General features: G+C 56.8%; 1 protein-coding gene across 1 annotated transcript in view; it reads left to right on the top strand.

Moving 5' to 3' along the window:
• Nucleotides 1–18,643, top strand: part of PGM2L1 (phosphoglucomutase 2 like 1) — a 37,456-nt gene that overhangs the window by 12,814 nt on the left and 5,999 nt on the right. Inside the window, exons 2-11 of the mRNA XM_075337649.1 lie at nt 7,193–7,360; nt 10,264–10,370; nt 12,115–12,199; nt 12,493–12,576; nt 14,024–14,217; nt 14,285–14,474; nt 14,595–14,692; nt 15,522–15,699; nt 16,459–16,552; nt 18,245–18,374. Of these exons, the coding sequence (XP_075193764.1) occupies nt 7,193–7,360; nt 10,264–10,370; nt 12,115–12,199; nt 12,493–12,576; nt 14,024–14,217; nt 14,285–14,474; nt 14,595–14,692; nt 15,522–15,699; nt 16,459–16,552; nt 18,245–18,374 (1,328 nt within the window). The remainder of the gene's footprint in view (nt 1–7,192; nt 7,361–10,263; nt 10,371–12,114; nt 12,200–12,492; nt 12,577–14,023; nt 14,218–14,284; nt 14,475–14,594; nt 14,693–15,521; nt 15,700–16,458; nt 16,553–18,244; nt 18,375–18,643) is intronic.

An 18,643-nucleotide genomic window follows, 5' to 3' on the forward strand; every position in this document is an offset into this window, starting at 1 on the left:
TCGGGGCGGAGTCTTATTATACACACGTATAGAGGCTGCACTCGGGGGCGGAGTCTTATTATACACATGTATAGAGGCTGTACTCGGGGTGGAGTCTTATTATACACATGTATAGAGGCTGTACTCGGGTGGAGTCTTATACACATGTATAGAGGCTGTACTCGGGTGGAGTCTTATACACATGTATAGAGGCTGTACTCGGGGGCGGAGTCTTATTATACACATGTATAGAGGCTGCACTCGGGGGCGGAGTCTTATTATACACATGTATAGAGGCTGTACTCGGGGGCGGAGTCTTATACACATGTATAGAGGCTGTACTCGGGGCGGAGTCTTATTATACACATGTATAGAGGCTGTACTCGGGGCGGAGTCTTATTATACACATGTATAGAGGCTGTACTCGGGTGGAGTCTTATACACATGTATAGAGGCTGTACTCGGGTGGAGTCTTATTATACACATGTATAGAGGCTGTACTCGGGGGCGGAGTCTTATTATACACATGTATAGAGGCTGCACTCGGGGGCGGAGTCTTATTATACACATGTATAGAGGCTGCACTCGGGGGCGGAGTCTTATTGTACACATGTATAGAGGCTGTACTCGGGGCGGAGTCTTATTATACACACGTATAGAGGCTGCACTCGGGTGGAGTCTTATTATACACATGTATAGAGGCTGTACTCGGGGCGGAGTCTTATTATACACATGTATAGAGGCTGTACTCGGGTGGAGTCTTATACACATGTATAGAGGCTGTACTCGGGGGCGGAGTCTTATTATACACATGTATAGAGGCTGTACTCGGGGGCGGAGTCTTATTATACACATGTATAGAGGCTGTACTCGGGGGCGGAGTCTTATTATTCACATGTATAGAGGCTGTACTCGGGGGCGGAGTCTTATTATACACATGTATAGAGGCTGCACTCGGGGGCGGAGTCTTATTATACACATGTATAGAGGCTGTACTCGGGGGCGGAGTCTTATTATACACATGTATAGAGGCTGTACTCGGGGCGGAGTCTTATTATACACATGTAAAGAGGCTGCACTCGGGGCGGAGTCTTATTATACACATGTATAGAGGCTGTACTCGGGTGGAGTCTTATTATACACATGTATAGAGGCTGTACTCGGGGGGAGTCTTATACACATGTATAGAGGCTGCACTCGGGGGCGGAGTCTTATTATACACATGTATAGAGGCTGTACTCGGGGGCGGAGTCTTATTATACACATGTATAGAGGCTGCACTCGGGGGCGGAGTCTTATTATACACCTGTATAGAGGCTGCACTCGGGGGCGGAGTCTTATTATACACTTGTATAGAGGCTGCACTCGGGGGCGGAGTCTTATACACATGTATAGAGGCTGTACTCGGGGGCGGAGTCTTATTATACACATGTATAGAGGCTGTACTCGGGTGGAGTCTTATACACATGTATAGAGGCTGTACTCGGGGGCGGAGTCTTATTATACACATGTATAGAGGCTGCACTCGGGGGCGGAGTCTTATTATACACATGTATAGAGGCTGCACTCGGGGGCGGAGTCTTATTATACACATGTATAGAGGCTGCACTCGGGGGCGGAGTCTTATTATACACATGTATAGAGGCTGTACTCGGGTGGAGTCTTATACACATGTATAGAGGCTGTACTCGGGGGCGGAGTCTTATTATACACATGTATAGAGGCTGTACTCGGGGGCGGAGTCTTATTATACACATGTATAGAGGCTGTACTCGGGGCGGAGTCTTATTATACACATGTATAGAGGCTGCACTCGGGGCGGAGTCTTATTATACACATGTATAGAGGCTGCACTCGGGGGCGGAGTCTTATTATACACATGTATAGAGGCTGTACTCGGGTGGAGTCTTATACACATGTATAGAGGCTGTACTCGGGGGCGGAGTCTTATTATACACATGTATAGAGGCTGTACTCGGGGGCGGAGTCTTATTATACACATGTATAGAGGCTGTACTCGGGGGCGGAGTCTTATTATACACATGTATAGAGGCTGTACTCGGGGCGGAGTCTTATTATACACATGTATAGAGGCTGCACTCGGGGCGGAGTCTTATTATACACATGTATAGAGGCTGCACTCGGGGGCGGAGTCTTATTATACACATGTATAGAGGCTGCACTCGGGGGCGGAGTCTTATTATACACATGTATAGAGGCTGTACTCGGGTGGAGTCTTATACACATGTATAGAGGCTGTACTCGGGGGCGGAGTCTTATTATACACATGTATAGAGACTGTACTCGGGGGCGGAGTCTTATTATACACATGTATAGAGGCTGTACTCGGGGCGGAGTCTTATTATACACATGTATAGAGGCTGCACTCGGGGCGGAGTCTTATTATACACATGTATAGAGGCTGTACTCGGGGGCGGAGTCTTATTATACACATGTATAGAGGCTGTACTCGGGGGCGGAGTCTTATTATACACTTGTATAGAGGCTGCACTCGGGGGCGGAGTCTTATTATACACGTATAGAGGCTGCACTCGGGGGCGGAGTCTTATTATACACATGTATAGAGGCTGCACTCGGGGGCGGAGTCTTATTATACACGTATAGAGGCTGCACTCGGGGGCGGAGTCTTATTATACACATGTATAGAGGCTGCACTCGGGGGCGGAGTCTTATTATACACATGTATAGAGGCTGCACTCGGGGGCGGAGTCTTATTATACACATGTATAGAGGCTGCACTCGGGGGCGGAGTCTTATTATACACATGTATAGAGGCTGCACTCGGGGGCGGAGTCTTATTATACACGTATAGAGGCTGCACTCGGGGGGGCGGAGTCTTATTATACACATGTATAGAGGCTGCACTCGGGGGGGGCGGAGTCTTATTATACACATGTATAGAGGCTGCACTCGGGGGGGCGGAGTCTTATTATACACATGTATAGAGGCTGCACTCGGGGGGGCGGAGTCTTATTATACACATGTATAGAGGCTGCACTCGGGGGCGGAGTCTTATTATACACATGTATAGAGGCTGCACTCGGGGGCGGAGTCTTATACTACACATGTATAGAGGCTGCACTCGGGGGCGGAGTCTTATACACATGTATAGAGGCTGCACTCGGGGGCGGAGTCTTATTATACACATGTATAGAGGCTGCACTCGGGGGCGGAGTCTTATTATACACATGTATAGAGGCTGCACTCGGGGGGCGGAGTCTTATTATACACATGTATAGAGGCTGCACTCGGGGGGGCGGAGTCTTGTTATACACATGTATAGAGGCTGCACTCGGGGGGCGGAGTCTTATTATACACATGTATAGAGGCTGCACTCGGGGGCGGAGTCTTATTATACACATGTATAGAGGCTGCACTCGGGGGCGGAGTCTTATACTACACATGTATAGAGGCTGCACTCGGGGGCGGAGTCTTATACTACACATGTATAGAGGCTGCACTCGGGGGCGGAGTCTTATTATACACATGTATAGAGGCTGCACTCGGGGGCGGAGTCTTATTATACACATGTATAGAGGCTGCACTCGGGGGCGGAGTCTTATTATACACATGTATAGAGGCTGTACTCGGGGGCGGAGTCTTATTATACACATGTATAGAGGCTGCACTCGGGGGCGGAGTCTTATTATACACATGTATAGAGGCTGCACTCGGGGGCGGAGTCTTATACTACACATGTATAGAGGCTGCACTCGGGGGCGGAGTCTTATACTACACATGTATAGAGGCTGCACTCGGGGATGGGGTCTAATCTGCCTGTATGGATGCTGCACTCGGGGTTAGAATCTTATTGTACACTTGTATAGAGGCTGTACTCGAGGGTGGGGTCTTATTATACCTGTACAGAGGCTTATTCTCATGTGGAGGCTGTACTCGAGGGTGGGGTCTTATACCTGTACAGAGGCCTATTTTTCTCATGTGGAGGCTGTGCTCAGGGGTGGGGTCTTATCTTTGTCACTTTATTATCCTATGTTGTGGCTGTACTCTGGTGTTTTTTAATATTTCCTTTTCAGAAATGTGTTTGAGGCGGAGTTATGTTGTAATTTTGTGTAGCGCTTGTGCTCGGGGCGGAGTTGTTAGAATCTTGTGTAGCGGTTGTGCTCGGGGGCGGAGTCGTGTGGTAATCTTGTGTAGCGGTTGTGCTCGGGGGCGGAGTAGTGTGGTAATCTTGTGTAGCGCTCGGGGGCGGAGTCGTGTGGTAATCTTGTGTAGCGCTCGGGGGCAGAGTCGTGTGGTAATCTTGTGTAGCGCTCGGGGGCAGAGTCGTGTGGTAATCTTGTGTAGCGCTCGGGGGCAGAGTCGTGTGGTAATCTTGTGTAGCGCTCGGGGGCGGAGTCGTGTGGTAATCTTGTGTAGCGCTCGGGGGCGGAGTCGTGTGGTAATCTTGTGTAGCGCTCGGGGGCGGAGTCGTGTGGTAATCTTGTGTAGCGCTCGGGGGCGGAGTCGTGTGGTAATCTTGTGTAGCGCTCGGGGGCGGAGTCGTGTGGTAATCTTGTGTAGCGCTCGGGGGCGGAGTCGTGTGGTAATCTTTTGTAGCGCTCGGGGGCGGAGTCGTGTGGTAATCTTGTGTACCGCTTGTGGGCAGAGTCGTGTGGTAATCTTTTGTGTAGCGCTTGTGCTCGAGGGAGGAGTCGTGTTGTAATCTTGTGTAGCAGCTGTGCTCGGGGGCGGAGTCGTGTGGTAATCTTGTGTAGCGGCTGTGCTCGGGGGCGGAGTCGTGTTTGTTTGAATTCAGTCCTCAGGGTTTATAATAAGGTTTAGGTCACGAGGTGACGTCTTTACAATCACTACATTCAACCACAAAAAATCCCAACGTGTGTAACTGCTTGCCACTCCCCCATCTTGCTCTTCGGCCGGCCTCATCTCGCACTCGCTGACTGCTTCCTCTAATGGCGGCCTGATCTCGCGCTCGCTAACTGCTTCCTCTTCTGGCTGCCTGATCTCGCGCTCGCTGACTGCTTCCTCTTCTGGCTGCCTGATCTCGCGCTCGCTGACTGCTTCCTCTTCTGGCTGCCTGATCTCGCGCTCGCTGACTGCTTCCTCTTCTGCCGGCCTGATCTCGCGCTCGCTGACTGCTTCCCCTTCTCCTGGCCTGATCTCGCTCTTGCCGACTGCTTCCTCTTCTGCCGGCCTGATCTTGCGCTCGCTGACTGCTTCCCCTTCTGCCGGCCTGATCTTGCGCTCGCTGACTGCTTCCCCTTCTGCCGGCCTGATCTCGCTCTTGCTGACTGCTTCATCTACTGCCGGCCTGATCTTGCGCTCGCTGACTGCTTCCCCCTTCTGCCGGCCTGATCTCGCACTCGCTGACTGCTTCCCCCTTCTGCCGGCCTGATCTCGCACTCGCTGACTGCTTCCCCCTTCTGCCGGCCTGATCTCGCACTCGCTGACTGCTTCCCCCTTCTGCCGGCCTGATCTCGTACTCGCTGACTGCTTCCCCCTTCTGCCGGCCTGATCTCGCACTCGCTGACTGCTTCCCCCTTCTGCCGGCCTGATCTCGCACTCGCTGACTGCTTCCTCTTCTGCCGGCCTGATCTCGCACTCGCTGACTGCTTCCCCCTTCTGCCGGCCTGATCTCGCACTCGCTGACTGCTTCCCCCTTCTGCCGGCCTGATCTCGCACTCGCTGACTGCTTCCCCCTTCTGCCGGCCTGATCTCGCACTCGCTGACTGCTTCCCTCTTCTGCCGGCCTGCTCTCGCACTCGCTGACTGCTTCCCTCTTCTGCCGGCCTGATCTCGCACTCGCTGACTGCTTCCCCTTCTGCCTGCCTGATCTCGCACTTGCCGACTGATTCCTCTTCTTCTGCCGGCCTGATCTCGCTCTTGCCGACTGCTTCCTCTTCTGCTGGCGGTTCTCGTGCTCGCTGACTGCTTCCCTCTTCTGCCGGCCTGATCTCGCACTCGCTGACTGCTTCCTCTTCTCCCGGCCTGATCTCGCACTCGCTGACTGCTTCCTCTTCTGCCGGCCTGATCTCGCACTCGCTGACTGCTTCCTCTTCTCCCGGCCTGATCTCGCACTCGCTGACTGCTTCCTCTTCTGCCGGCCTGATCTCGCTCTTGCTGACTGCTTCCTCTTCTGCCGGCCTGATCTCGCACTCGCTGACTGCTTCCTCTTCTGCCGGCCTGATCTCGCTCTTGCTGACTGCTTCTTCTTCTGCCGGCGGTTCTCGTGCTCGCTGACTGCTTCCCTCTTCTGCCGGCCTGATCTCGCACTCGCTGACTGCTTCCTCTTCTGCCGGCCTGATCTCGCTCTTGCCGACTGCTTCCTCTTCTGCCGGCGGTTCTCGTGCTCGCTGACTGCTTCTCTCTTCTGCCGGCCTGATCTCGCACTCGCTGACTGCTTCCTCTTCTGCCGGCCTGATCTCGCACTCGCTGACTGCTTCCTCTTCTGCCGGCCTGATCTCGCTCTTGCCGACTGCTTCCTCTTCTGCCGGCGGTTCTCGTGCTCGCTGACTGCTTCTCTCTTCTGCCGGCCTGATCTCGCACTCGCTGACTGCTTCCTCTTCTGCCGGCCTGATCTCGCACTCGCTGACTGCTTCCCTCTTCTGCCGGCCTGATCTCGCACTCGCTGACTGCTTCCTCTTCTGCCGGCCTGATCTCGCACTCGCTGACTGCTTCCCTCTTCTGCCGGCCTGATCTCGCACTCGCTGACTGCTTCCTCTTCTGCCGGCCTGATCTCGCACTCGCTGACTGCTTCCTCTTCTGCCGGCCTGATCTCGCACTCGCTGACTGCTTCCTCTTCTGCCGGCCTGATCTCGCTCTTGCTGACTGCTTCCTCTTCTGCCGGCGGTTCTCGCGCTCGCTGACTGCTTCCCCCTTCTGCCGGCCTGATCTCGCTGACTGCTTTCCCCTTCTGCCGTCCTGATCTCGCACTCGCTGACTGCTTCCCCCTTCTGCCGGCCTGATCTCGCACTCGCTGACTGCTTCCCTCTTCTGCCGGCCTGATCTCGCACTCGCTGACTGCTTCCTCTTCCATCGGTGCAGGGTGAATTTGTTCATAGCCCTCCTTAGTTTATTGATAATCCATGGGCGGAGGAGGGGGGATGCAGCTGCAGGATCGCAGCCCTGGTGTGCTGTGAGAGGGGAGGAGGCGCAGCCCATAGACTTTTCCCCTTTCCTGTAGTTTCCCGCTGCCATCTGAGGGTGACCCCCTTTCGTTTCTTCCTTTTAACAGAACCCCAAAACCAAAGGTCAGATCGAGTCTCTGCTGCAGGATGGGAAGAACAAGGAGCTGCGGGAGCGGCTGTGCTCGCGGATGACGTTCGGCACGGCCGGGCTGCGCTCCGCCATGGGGGCCGGCTTCTCCAGGATCAATGACCTGACCATCATACAGACCACACAGGTGAGGGCCGGCCGTGTCCACTGACAGCAAGCGGAGCGTTTTGTGTGCTCGCTCCCCTCTGAGCCGGTGCTGGGAGCGGTGGTACCCGGCCGGTGTGACAGTGTGTGTCCTCGCCGGTGCCGCATGTGCCCGGGAGACACTATCTGTCCTCGCTCCGCGCCTGGAGCAGATCACAACCCGACTTATATTTAGCATGTGACCTTCCGAGGTGCTGCGGAGGTGGGGGCGGGGGGGGAGCAGGGAGCGCTGTGTGTGCACGGGCTGATATATCACTCAGACGTCGCTTCCTGCTGGATCCAGTTCTGGTGCCGTCCACTGCCATCAGCTACTCTGTAACCCCGGAGGAGTAGGAGCCCCCAGCCACTGCCCACCTCTCCTCCAGGCCAGGGGTCTCAAACTCTGCTGGGTATAGGGGGCGCACTTGGAAATAATATGGGGGGGGGGGCGCATTCTTTACTGGACGAAGTGACTTTTATTGGAATCACTGTTTTGTAACAAAAAAATTTGGTAAAAAATGTCATTAATTTTTTTTTTTTTTGATCAACATCTTTTAGTAATGTCCCCATCTTGTAGTAATGTGCCCAGCCTTGCCCTCATCCTGTAGTAATGTGCCCATCCTGCCCTCATCCTGTAGTAATGTGCCCATCCTGCCCTCATCCTGTAGTAATGTGCCCATCCTGCCCTCATCCTGTAGTAATGTGCCCAGCCTTGCCCTCATCCTGTAGTAATGTGCCCGTCCTTGCCCTCATCCTGTAGTAATGTGCCCGTCCTTGCCCTCATCCTGTAGTAATGTGCCCGTCCTTGTCCCCATCTTGTAGTAATGGGCCCGTCCTTGCCCCCATCTTGTAGTAATGGGCCCGTCCTTGTCCCCATCTTGTAGTAATGTGCCCGTCCTTGTCCCCATCTTGTAGTAATGTGCCCGTCCTTGTCCCCATCTTGTAGTAATGGGCCCGTCCTTGTCCCCATCTTGTAGTAATGTGCCCGTCCTTGTCCCCATCTTGTAGTAATGGGCCCGTCCTTGTCCCCATCTTGTAGTAATGGGCCCGTCCTTGTCCCCATCTTGTAGTAATGGGCCCGTCCTTGTCCCCATCTTGTAGTAATGGGCCCGTCCTTGTCCCCATCTTGTAGTAATGGGCCCGTCCTTGTCCCCATCTTGTAGTAATGGGCCCGTCCTTGTCCCCATCTTGTAGTAATGGGCCCGTCCTTGTCCCCATCTTGTAGTAATGGGCCCGTCCTTGTCCCCATCTTGTAGTAATGGGCCCGTCCTTGCCCCCATCTTGTAGTAATGGGCCCATCCTGCCCTCATCTTGTAGTAATGTGCCCGTCCTTGTCCCCATCTTGTAGTAATGGGCCCGTCCTTGTCCCCATCTTGTAGTAATGGGCCCGTCCTTGTCCCCATCTTGTAGTAATGAGCCCGTTCTCTCTCTCAATCACTCTCACTCCCCCCCTCCCCCCCTGCTTCTTGCAGATCGCAAGCACGACCCTCCTCCTGACTGCTGCGGCCGCTGTCAGCGCTTCATCTGAAATTCAGATGAGCATTTTGCAGCCGCACAGTCAAGCTCTCTGCACTGTTCCAATGGCAGCCGAGAAGGTGACGTCATAAGCATCAGCTGCTCGCCTCTGATTGGCCAGCGGCTGCCATTGGAATAATTAAGCAGGGAGAGCTTCACTGTGCAGCGCCAATAAAACAGTGAGCAGTGACAGCTGCAGCCCCTGCACCGGCCGCGATCGTTAAGGGGGCGCACGTGCCAGCGGGCTGCAAGAAGCAGCCGGAGGGGCCACATGCGTGTTTGAGACCCCTGCTCCAGGCCCCTCTTAAATGTCTGCCTCTAGGGGGCACTGCACGGAGATCTCTTCCACTAATGACGCTCTGAGACCCCACACTCTGGCCCGCAGCTTGTCCCAGCTTGTTACTGGTGCACACCCAGGGGCCCTGGTATACAGCCTGTCCCCGCGCCTTTTCCTAGCCTGTTACTGGTGCACACCCGTGGACCCCTGATATACGGCCTGTCCCCGTGCCTTTTCCCAGCCCGTTACTGGTGCACACCCGGGGGCCCCTGGTATACAGCCTGTCCCCGCGGCTTTTCCAGCCTGTTACTGGTGCACACTCGGGGGCCCCTGGTATACAGCCTGTCCCCGCACCTTTTCCCAGCCCGTTACTGGTGCAGACCCGGAGGCCCCTGGTATACAGCCCGTCCCCACGCCTTTTCCCAGCCTGTTACTGGTGCAGACCCGGAGGCCCCTGGTATACAGCCCGTCCCCGCGGCTTTTCCCAGCCCGTTACTGGTGCAGACCTGGAGGCCCCTGGTATACAGCCTGTCCCCGCACCTTTTCCCAGCCCGTTACTGGTGCAGACCCGGAGGCCCCTGGTATACAGCCCGTCCCCACGCCTTTTCCCAGCCCGTTACTGGTGCAGACCCGGAGGCCCCTGGTATACAGCCCGTCCCCACGCCTTTTCCCAGCCTGTTACTGGTGCAGACCCGGAGGCCCCTGGTATACAGCCTGTCCCCGCGGCTTTTCCCAGCCCGTTACTGGTGCAGACCCGGAGGCCCCTGGTATACAGCCTGTCCCCGCACCTTTTCCCAGCCTGTTACTGGTGCACACCCGGGGGCCCCCTGGTATACAGCCTGTCCCCGCGGCTTTTCCCAGCCCGTTACTGGTGCAGACCCGGAGGCCCCTGGTATACAGCCCGTCCCCGCACCTTTTCCCAGCCCGTTACTGGAGCACACCCAGTGGCCCCTGGTATACGGCCTGTTCCTGCGGCTTTTCCCAGCCCGTTACTGGTGCAGACCCGGGGGCCCCTGGTATACGGCCTGTCCCCGCACCTTTTCCCAGCCCGTTACTGGTGCAGACCCGGGGGCCCCTGGTATACAGCCTGTCCTGACTGGTTTCTGCTCTCACAGGGAATGTTCCACTATCTGGAGAGAAGCCTCCCGGACCTGAAGCACCGAGGCCTCGTCATCGGGTACGACACGCGGGGGCAAGCCGCCAGCAACTGCAGCAGCCAGAGGTAAGGGGCCGCGGGGACGGGACCACCGCCGCTATCACAGGTCATACACCGCACTCCAGTCACCACCAGAGCTGCAATCACTGTTCTGCAGCTCTGGATGTGACTGCTGCTTTACACTTCAGCTCTTCTCCATTGGTACCTGTTGCCTTTTAAAGGGGTATTCCTATCAGTCCTGTATGGCATACCCTCAGAACCTACCTCGGACCCTCCTCTTGATGATGGGGGTCCCCTGTTACTCTGCATACGGCGTCCCCCCCCACTCACTGCGCGCTTACTTACTCCGCATCGCGTCCCCCATGCTTTTACTCTGCAATCGCTGTCCCCCCTGCTTGTAAGCTCGTGACAGTCGCGGTCCGCCAGCTTTACTCTGCATCGCGTCCCCCATGCTTACTCTGCATTCGCGTCCCCCAGTGCTGGCTGTGTGACGGTCTGCATCGCGTCCCCCATGCTTTACTCTGCATCGGCGGTCGCCGGCGCATGCTTTACACTGGCATCGCGTCCCCCATGCTTTTACACTGCATCGCGTCCCCCATGCTTTACACTGCATCGCGTCCCCCATGCTTTACACTGCATCGCGTCCCCCATGCTTTACACTGCATCGCGTCCCCCATGCTTTACTCTGCATCGCGTCCCCCATGCTTTACTCTGCATCGCGTCCCCCATGCTTTACTCTGCATCGCGTCCCCCATGCTTTACTCTGCATCGCGTCCCCCATGCTTTACTCTGCATCGCGTCCCCATGCTTTACTCTGCATCGCGTCCCCCATGCTTTACTCTGCATCGCGTCCCCCCATGCTTTACTCTGCATCGCGTCCCCCATGCTTTACTCTGCATCGCGTCCACCCCCCCCCCCCCCCCCCCCCCCCCCCCCCCACCCCCCCCCCCCCCCCCACCCCCCCCCCCCCCCCCCCCCCCCCCCCCCCCCCCCCCCCCCCCCCCCCCCCCCCCCCCCCCCCCCCCCCCCCCCCCCCCCCTCCCCCCCCCCCCCCCCCCCCCCCCCCCCCCCCCCCCCCCCCCCCCCCCCCCCCCCCCCCCCCCCCCCCCCCCCCCCCCCCCCCCCCCCCCCCCCCCCCCCCCCCCCCCCATGCTTTACTCTGCATCGCGTCCCCCATGCTTTACTCTGCATCGCGTCCCCCATGCTTTACTCTGCATCGCGTCCCCCATGCTTTACTCTGCATCGCGTCCCCCATGCTTTACACTGCATCGCGTCCCCCATGCTTTACACTGCATCGCGTCCCCCATGCTTTACACTGCATCGCGTCCCCCATGCTTTACACTGCATCGCGTCCCCCATGCTTTACACTGCATCGCGTCCCCCATGCTTTACACTGCATCGCGTCCCCCATGCTTTACACTGCATCGCGTCCCCCATGCTTTACACTGCATCGCGTCCCCCATGCTTTACACTGCATCGCGTCCCCCATGCTTTACACTGCATCGCGTCCCCCATGCTTTACACTGCATCGCGTCCCCCATGTTTTACACTGCATCGCGTCCCCCATGTTTTACACTGCATCGCGTCCCCCATGCTTTACACTGCATCGCGTCCCCCATGCTTTACACTGCATCGCGTCCCCCCATGCTTTACACTGCATCGCGTCCCCCCATGCTTTACACTGCATCGCGTCCCCCCATGCTTTACACTGCATCGCGTCCCCCATGCTTTACACTGCATCCCGTCTGTGACTGGTCTTAGTGGAGGTCCGTGTATCGGGTGGTCTGATGTGTTGTGGCCTCTCTTTCAGACTGGCTAAGCTGGCAGCGGCCGTGTTCCTCAGCCGGGGGGCGCCGGTGTACCTCTTCTCCAGATATGTCCCCACCCCGTTTGTGGTAAGTACCAGAGTGTGGGGGAGGGGTCTGGGTCTTGTAGTACCACCCCCACTTTCCTGCATGGCTGCGATATGGAGCGGTACTGACCCTCTTCCACCCCTCGGCCAGTGTCGCCCCCGGCAGACCCTTGGTGCGGTCTGTGGTTGGTTTTAGCCTATCCTGCTCTGTAGATAAGCGGCACCCGTATAATTAGCCGCTGCTGATCTCCCTCCATACCGCGCTCCCCGCTCCACCGTCGCCCGGCGCGTTTTATACCATGACTGTGAGTAATGGCCGCTTTCTTCCCCCGACAGCCGTACGCCGTCCAGAAGCTGCGAGCCGCGGCCGGCGTCATGATCACAGCGTCTCACAATCGCAAAGAGGACAACGGGTACAAGGTGAGGCGCAGCGTCACCCCGACATGGACGACGCCACACAGCTATCACAGGGCGTCTATATAGTGCATAGTCTCTGCTCCAGTCGCGTCCGTTGCTGCGCTCGCTGGCTGTCGTCAGGTCCGTTGCTGCGCTCGCTGGCTGTCGTCAGGGCCGTTGCTGCGCTCGCTGGCTGTCGTCAGGGCCGTTGCTGCGCTCGCTGGCTGTCGTCAGGGCCGTTGCTGCGCTCGCTGGCTGTCGTCAGGGCCGTTGCTGCGCTCGCTGGCTGTCGTCAGGGCCGTTGCTGCGCTCGCTGGCTGTCGTCAGGGCCGTTGCTGCGCTCGCTGGCTGTCGTCAGGGCCGTTGCTGCGCTCGCTGGCTGTCGTCAGGGCCGTTGCTGCACTCGCTGGCTGTCGTCAGGGCCGTTGCTGCGCTCGCTGGCTGTCGTCAGGGCCGTTGCTGCGCTCGCTGGCTGTCGTCAGGGCCGTTGCTGCGCTCGCTGGCTGTCGTCAGGGCCGTTGCTGCGCTCGCTGGCTGTCGTCAGGGCCGTTGCTGCGCTCGCTGGCTGTCGGGGAGGGCCGGAGCTGCGCTCGCTGGCTGTCGGGGGAGGGCCGGAGCTGCGCTCGCTGGCTGTCGGGGAGGGCCGGAGCTGCGCTCGCTGGCTGTCGGGGAGGGCCGGAGCTGCGCTCGCTGGCTGTCGGGGAGGGCCGGAGCTGCGCTCGCTGGCTGTCGGGGAGGGCCGGAGCTGCGCTCGCTGGCTGTCGGGGAGGGCCGGAGCTGCGCTCGCTGGCTGTCGGGGAGGGCCGGAGCTGCGCTCGCTGGCTGTCGGGGAGGGCCGGAGCTGCGCTCGCTGGCTGTCGGGGAGGGCCGGAGCTGCGCTCGCTGGCTGTCGGGGAGGGCCGGAGCTGCGCTCGCTGGCTGTCGGGGAGGGCCGGAGCTGCGCTCGCTGGCTGTCGGGGAGGGCCGGAGCTGCGCTCGCTGGCTGTCGTCAGGGCCGTTGCTCTGCGCTCGCTGGCTGTCGGGGAGGGCCGGAGCTGCGCTCGCTGGCTGTCGGGGAGGGCCGGAGCTGCGCTCGCTGGCTGTCGGGGAGGGCCGGAGCTGCGCTCGCTGGCTGTCGTCAGGGCCGGAGCTGCGCTCGCTGGCTGTCGTCACATCTAACTGCTGCCCCCTGCTGGTTCAGGACCTTGGAAAATGATCTGAAAGTTGAGTTGCTTTCTCCACTATTTCTTCTCTCTGCTTCAGTCAGAGGTAGCTCTGAGCTGACTCTCCAATCACAGCCAGAGCTGCATTCAATATTCTGCTTAAATCCATCAACACAATCCGAACACGTTTTCTGCATTTACATAAAATACTGCATTGTTGGACGTCAGAACTAAATGTCCCACAATGCAGTGTACACCGGTCAGCAGCTTTGTGAGCGCAGCTCTGGCTGTGACTGGAGTACGAGGTGTAATGGATCCTGTGCTCTCAGGTGTACTGGGAGAATGGGGCTCAGATCACCGCCCCCCATGACAAGGAGATCCTGAAATATGTGGAGCAGCACCCGGATCCCTGGGCCGAATCCTGGAGCCTGAACCTGGCCGACAGCAGCCCGCTCATGAGGGACCCGCTGCAGGCGATCACCGACAGCTACATGGCGGACCTCCGGTCGCTCTGCTTCCACAGGTACCCCGCTGCTCATGGGACCCTCATTGCTCGCGGTCTGTGGTGCTGACCCCGGTGTGATCCGCAGGGAGCTGAACCAGCGGTCGCGGCTGAGGTTCGTCCACACGTCCTTCCACGGCGTCGGCCACGATTACGTCCAGTCGGCCTTCAACGTCTTTGGCTTTAACCCTCCGATTCCCGTCCCCGAGCAGAAGGATCCGGACCCGAACTTTACAACCGTGAGATGTCCCAACCCCGAGGAAGGCGAGTGCGTGCTGGTAAATACCCCTCACCCCGCGATCAGTGTCGCCCCCGTACAGGCAGTCACCCAGATTTCCTAGCGACCAGTACAGAGTCACCCCATAACAATGTAACTCCGCGCCCTCTGCTCGTCCTAGGAGCTGTCGCTCAGGCTGGCAGAGAAGGAGGGCGCCCGGGTGGTGCTGGCCACGGACCCCGATGCTGACCGCCTGGCCGTGGCCGAACTTCAAGACTCGTAAGCACCGCACAGTTATAACGTCCCACACTGAAGTGTAATACTTTAACCCCTTAATTTATCAGGGTGTTATGATTGCTGGCAGATTGCCCGGAAGTGTTATCTCATTGGCTGGCGGCTGATTGCCCGGAGGTGTTCTCTGATGGCTGGCGGCTGATTGCCCGGAGGTGTTCTCTGATGGCTGGCGGCTGATTGACCGGAGGTGTTATCTGACGGCTGATTGCCCGGAGGTGTTATCTGACGGCTGATTGCCCGGAGGTGTTATCTGACGGCTGATTGTCCGGAGGTGTTATCTGACGGCTGATTGCCCGGAGGTGTTATCTGACGGCTGATTGCCCGGAGGTGTTATCTGACGGCTGATTGCCCGGAGGTGTTATCTGACGGCTGATTGCCCGGAGGTGTTATCTGACGGCTGATTGCCCGGAGGTGTTATCTGACGGCTGATTGCCCGGAGGTGTTATCTGACGGCTGATTGCCCGGAGGTGTTATCTGACGGCTGATTGCCCGGAGGTGTTATCTGACGGCTGATTGCCCGGAGGTGTTATCTGACGGCTGATTGCCCGGAGGTGTTATCTGACGGCTGATTGCCCGGAGGTGTTATCTGACGGCTGATTGCCCGGAGGTGTTATCTGACGGCTGATTGCCCGGAGGTGTTATCTGACGGCTGATTGCCCGGAGGTGTTATCTGACGGCTGGCGGCTGATTGCCCGGAGGTGTTATCTGATGGCCTTATCACAGGGATAGGAGATTTTAGCACAGCAGATTCCCAGTGCACAGGGACCCTTGATTCTGGTGTTAGCCATCGCCTGACCGCAGGTTTCTTCCTCAGGGGCCGCTGGAGGGTGTTCTCCGGTAACGAGCTGGCCGCGCTCCTCGGCTGGTGGACGTTCTTCTGCTGGGACCGGTCGGCTCCGACATCCGCAGTGCAGGAGGTCCACATGCTGGCAACCGCCGTCTCCTCCTCCATCCTCCGCGCTGTGGCCTCCAAGGAGGGATTCCAGTATGAGGTGCGTCCGGTGGGGTGGAGACCGTCAGCAGGCAGGGCGAATTTTATTTTTGTGGTGGGATAGAGAAGATGTTTTCATCGTTTCTTACAGCATTTTTTGTGGTATTGCAGTTAAAAAAAAAAAGTTTTTTTTTTTTGGTTTATTGAACCTGTTTGGACGTTTCTGACCACAGCGATACCACGTGTATTTTCTAAACTTTTTTTATCTTTATTTGTAAATGGGGCAAAAGGGGAGTGATGTGAACTTTTTTTCAGATTTTTTTTAAAACTTTTTTTTTTTTTTTTTTTACTTAACTCTATTTTTATTATATGTGTATATATATATATTTTTTCATTATCCTGCAATCCTCTCATCACTTCTGCTCAGAGTATATACAGCAGTGCCTCAGTATATACCACAGCTTAGCTGCCTTTTAGTGAAAATCACAGTGTCCTTTGAAGCACGGCACGTATGGAGGTCCTCAGCAGACCCCCCCCCCCCCCTCTCATCGCAACCCACCGGAGACCCGCGACCCTTTTTACCGCTGCGCTGATGGACGCTTGAAATGGCGCCCCCCCATGTTGGTGCGTGTTGAATGCTGCTGTTTGACAGTGGGATTTAACTGTCACAGGCGGAGCGGATTGTTAGCGGCAGGTCCTGGTCATCCCACGACCCCGCTCCATACACCTGCTAACATCTTGTATGCTGAATGATGTGAAGGGGTTAATCATGGTGGCGGCCCCCTCATCCTCCCTTTATCATCCCCATCTTCTCTTCCAGGAGACGCTGCCCGGATTTAAATGGATCGGGAACCGAGTGAAGACCCTCCTGGAGCAGAAGAAGACCGTCCTGTTTGCCTTTGAGGAGTCTATAGGTCAGCCATTCCTGCCCCGACCCCATATATATCAGGATTAGAAACCCTTTGTTATGAATCCCCCCCCCCCCCATTAATGTCCTCTGTCGTATAGGACGCCTGGCGCATGTGGTTTCACACACGAGGTCCTGGTGCCCTGGAAAAACCCAAAATGTTCAAAGGTCCCTCTTCAGAGGTCTCCATAGTTGGGCACACTGATTTTTAGTATGAATTGTGTAGTACTTTATTTTCCCTGTAGTGGGCGCTGCAGGGAGACAGGACAATCTCTGCACACAGGGAGTGGTTACTGCAGGTTAGCCGGCCCCTGAGACTGTTACATGGCTGTAGGGGCAGCTCTGTACCAAGAAGCGGAGCCATATAATGTACAGGAGATTGACACTGGTCGTTCCTTCATTTATGCCGTCGTTCCTTCCTTCTTTTTGGCCCGCCGGTCGTTCCTTTCTTCTTTTTGGCCCGCCGGTCGTTCCTTCCTTCTTCTTGGCCCGCCGGTCATTCCTTCCTTCCTTTTTGGCCCGCCGGTCGTTCCTTCCTTCTTTTTGGCCTGCCGGTCGTTCCTTCCTTCTTTTTGGACCGCCGGTCGTTCCTGCCTTCCTTTTTGTGCCGCGGGTGGTTCCTCTCTTTCTTTTTGGGCCGCTCGTCATTCCTTCCTTCCTTCTTTTTGCGCCGGAAGCCGTTCCTTCTTTTTGGGCCGTTCCTTCCTTCTTTTTGGGCCCTTCCTTCCTTCTTTTTGGGCCCTTCCTTCCTTCTTTTTGGGCCCTTCCTTCCTTCTTTTTGGGCCCTTCCTTCCTTCTTTTTGGGCCCTTCCTTCCTTCTTTTTGGGCCCTTCCTTCCTTCTTTTTGGGCCCTTCCTTCCTTCTTTTTGGGCCCTTCCTTCCTTCTTTTTGGGCCCTTCCTTCCTTCTTTTTGGGCTGCGGGCCGTTCCTTCTTTTTGGGCCCTTCCTTCCTTCTTTTTGGGCTGCGGGCCGTTCCTTCTTTTTGGGCCCTTCCTTCCTTCTTTTTGGGCCCTTCCTTCCTTCTTTTTGGGCCCTTCCTTCCTTCCTTCCTTCCTTCCTTTTTGGGCCGCGGGTCGTTCCTTCCTTCCTTTTTGGGCCGCGGGTCGTTCCTTCCTTCCTTTTTGGGCCGCGGGTCGTTCCTTCCTTCCTTTTTGGGCCGCGGGTCGTTCCTTCCTTCCTTTTTGGGCCGCGGGTCGTTCCTTCCTTCCTTTTTGGGCCGCGGGTTGTTCCTTCCTTCCTTCCTTTTTGGGCCGCGGGTCGTTCCTTCCTTCCTTCCTTTTTGGGCCGTGGGTCGTTCCTTCCTTCCTTCCTTCCTTCCTTCCTTTTTGGGCCGCGGGTCGTTCCTTCCTTCCTTCCTTCCTTCCTTCCTTCCTTTTTGTGCTGCGGGCCGGTCCTTCCTTCTTTTTTGTGCTGCGGGCCGGTCCTTCCTTCTTTTTTGTGCTGCGGGCCGGTCCTTCCTTCTTTTTTGTGCTGCGGGCCGGTCCTTCCTTCTTTTTTGTGCTGCGGGCCGGTCCTTCCTTCTTTTTTGTGCTGCGGGCCGGTCCTTCCTTCTTTTTTGTGCTGCGGGCCGGTCCTTCCTTCTTTTTTGTGCTGCGGGCCGGTCCTTCCTTCCTTCCTTCCTTCCGTCCTTCCTTCCTTCCTTCCTTCCTTCTCTTTGTGTCGCGGGTCATTTCCTCCTAACTCTCCGCTTTCCTTCCAGGCTTCATGTGTGGCACGGCGGTGCTGGATAAGGACGGGGTGAGCGCGGCCGTGGTGGTGGCAGAGATGGCGGCCTATCTGGACAGCATCAGTCTGAACCTAGAGCGGCAGCTCATGAACATATACGAGACGTAAGTGACGTGCGAGGAAACGCTCCGGAGCTTCTTAATGTTTTGTGTCTTCACTCCTCACCATTTCTAGGATCTCTGCTTGCAGTCAGTGAATGGGAACATACTGTTTTTTTCCATCACGGGGCTGAAAACTCATCAGAACCGAATACATTTTCTCAGCTGAAGGTTTGTCAGTATCTCATCCAGTGTAGACCGTGCACAGATCCCTCCTGTCCCGGCCTCTCATCGGGGCAGAATGTGTTTCCAGCCTCTAAAACCAAACTAAAATG

The sequence above is a fragment of the Anomaloglossus baeobatrachus genome, chromosome 2 (genome assembly GCF_048569485.1).
Source record: "Anomaloglossus baeobatrachus isolate aAnoBae1 chromosome 2, aAnoBae1.hap1, whole genome shotgun sequence".
Taxonomy (NCBI): Eukaryota; Metazoa; Chordata; class Amphibia; order Anura; family Aromobatidae; genus Anomaloglossus; species Anomaloglossus baeobatrachus.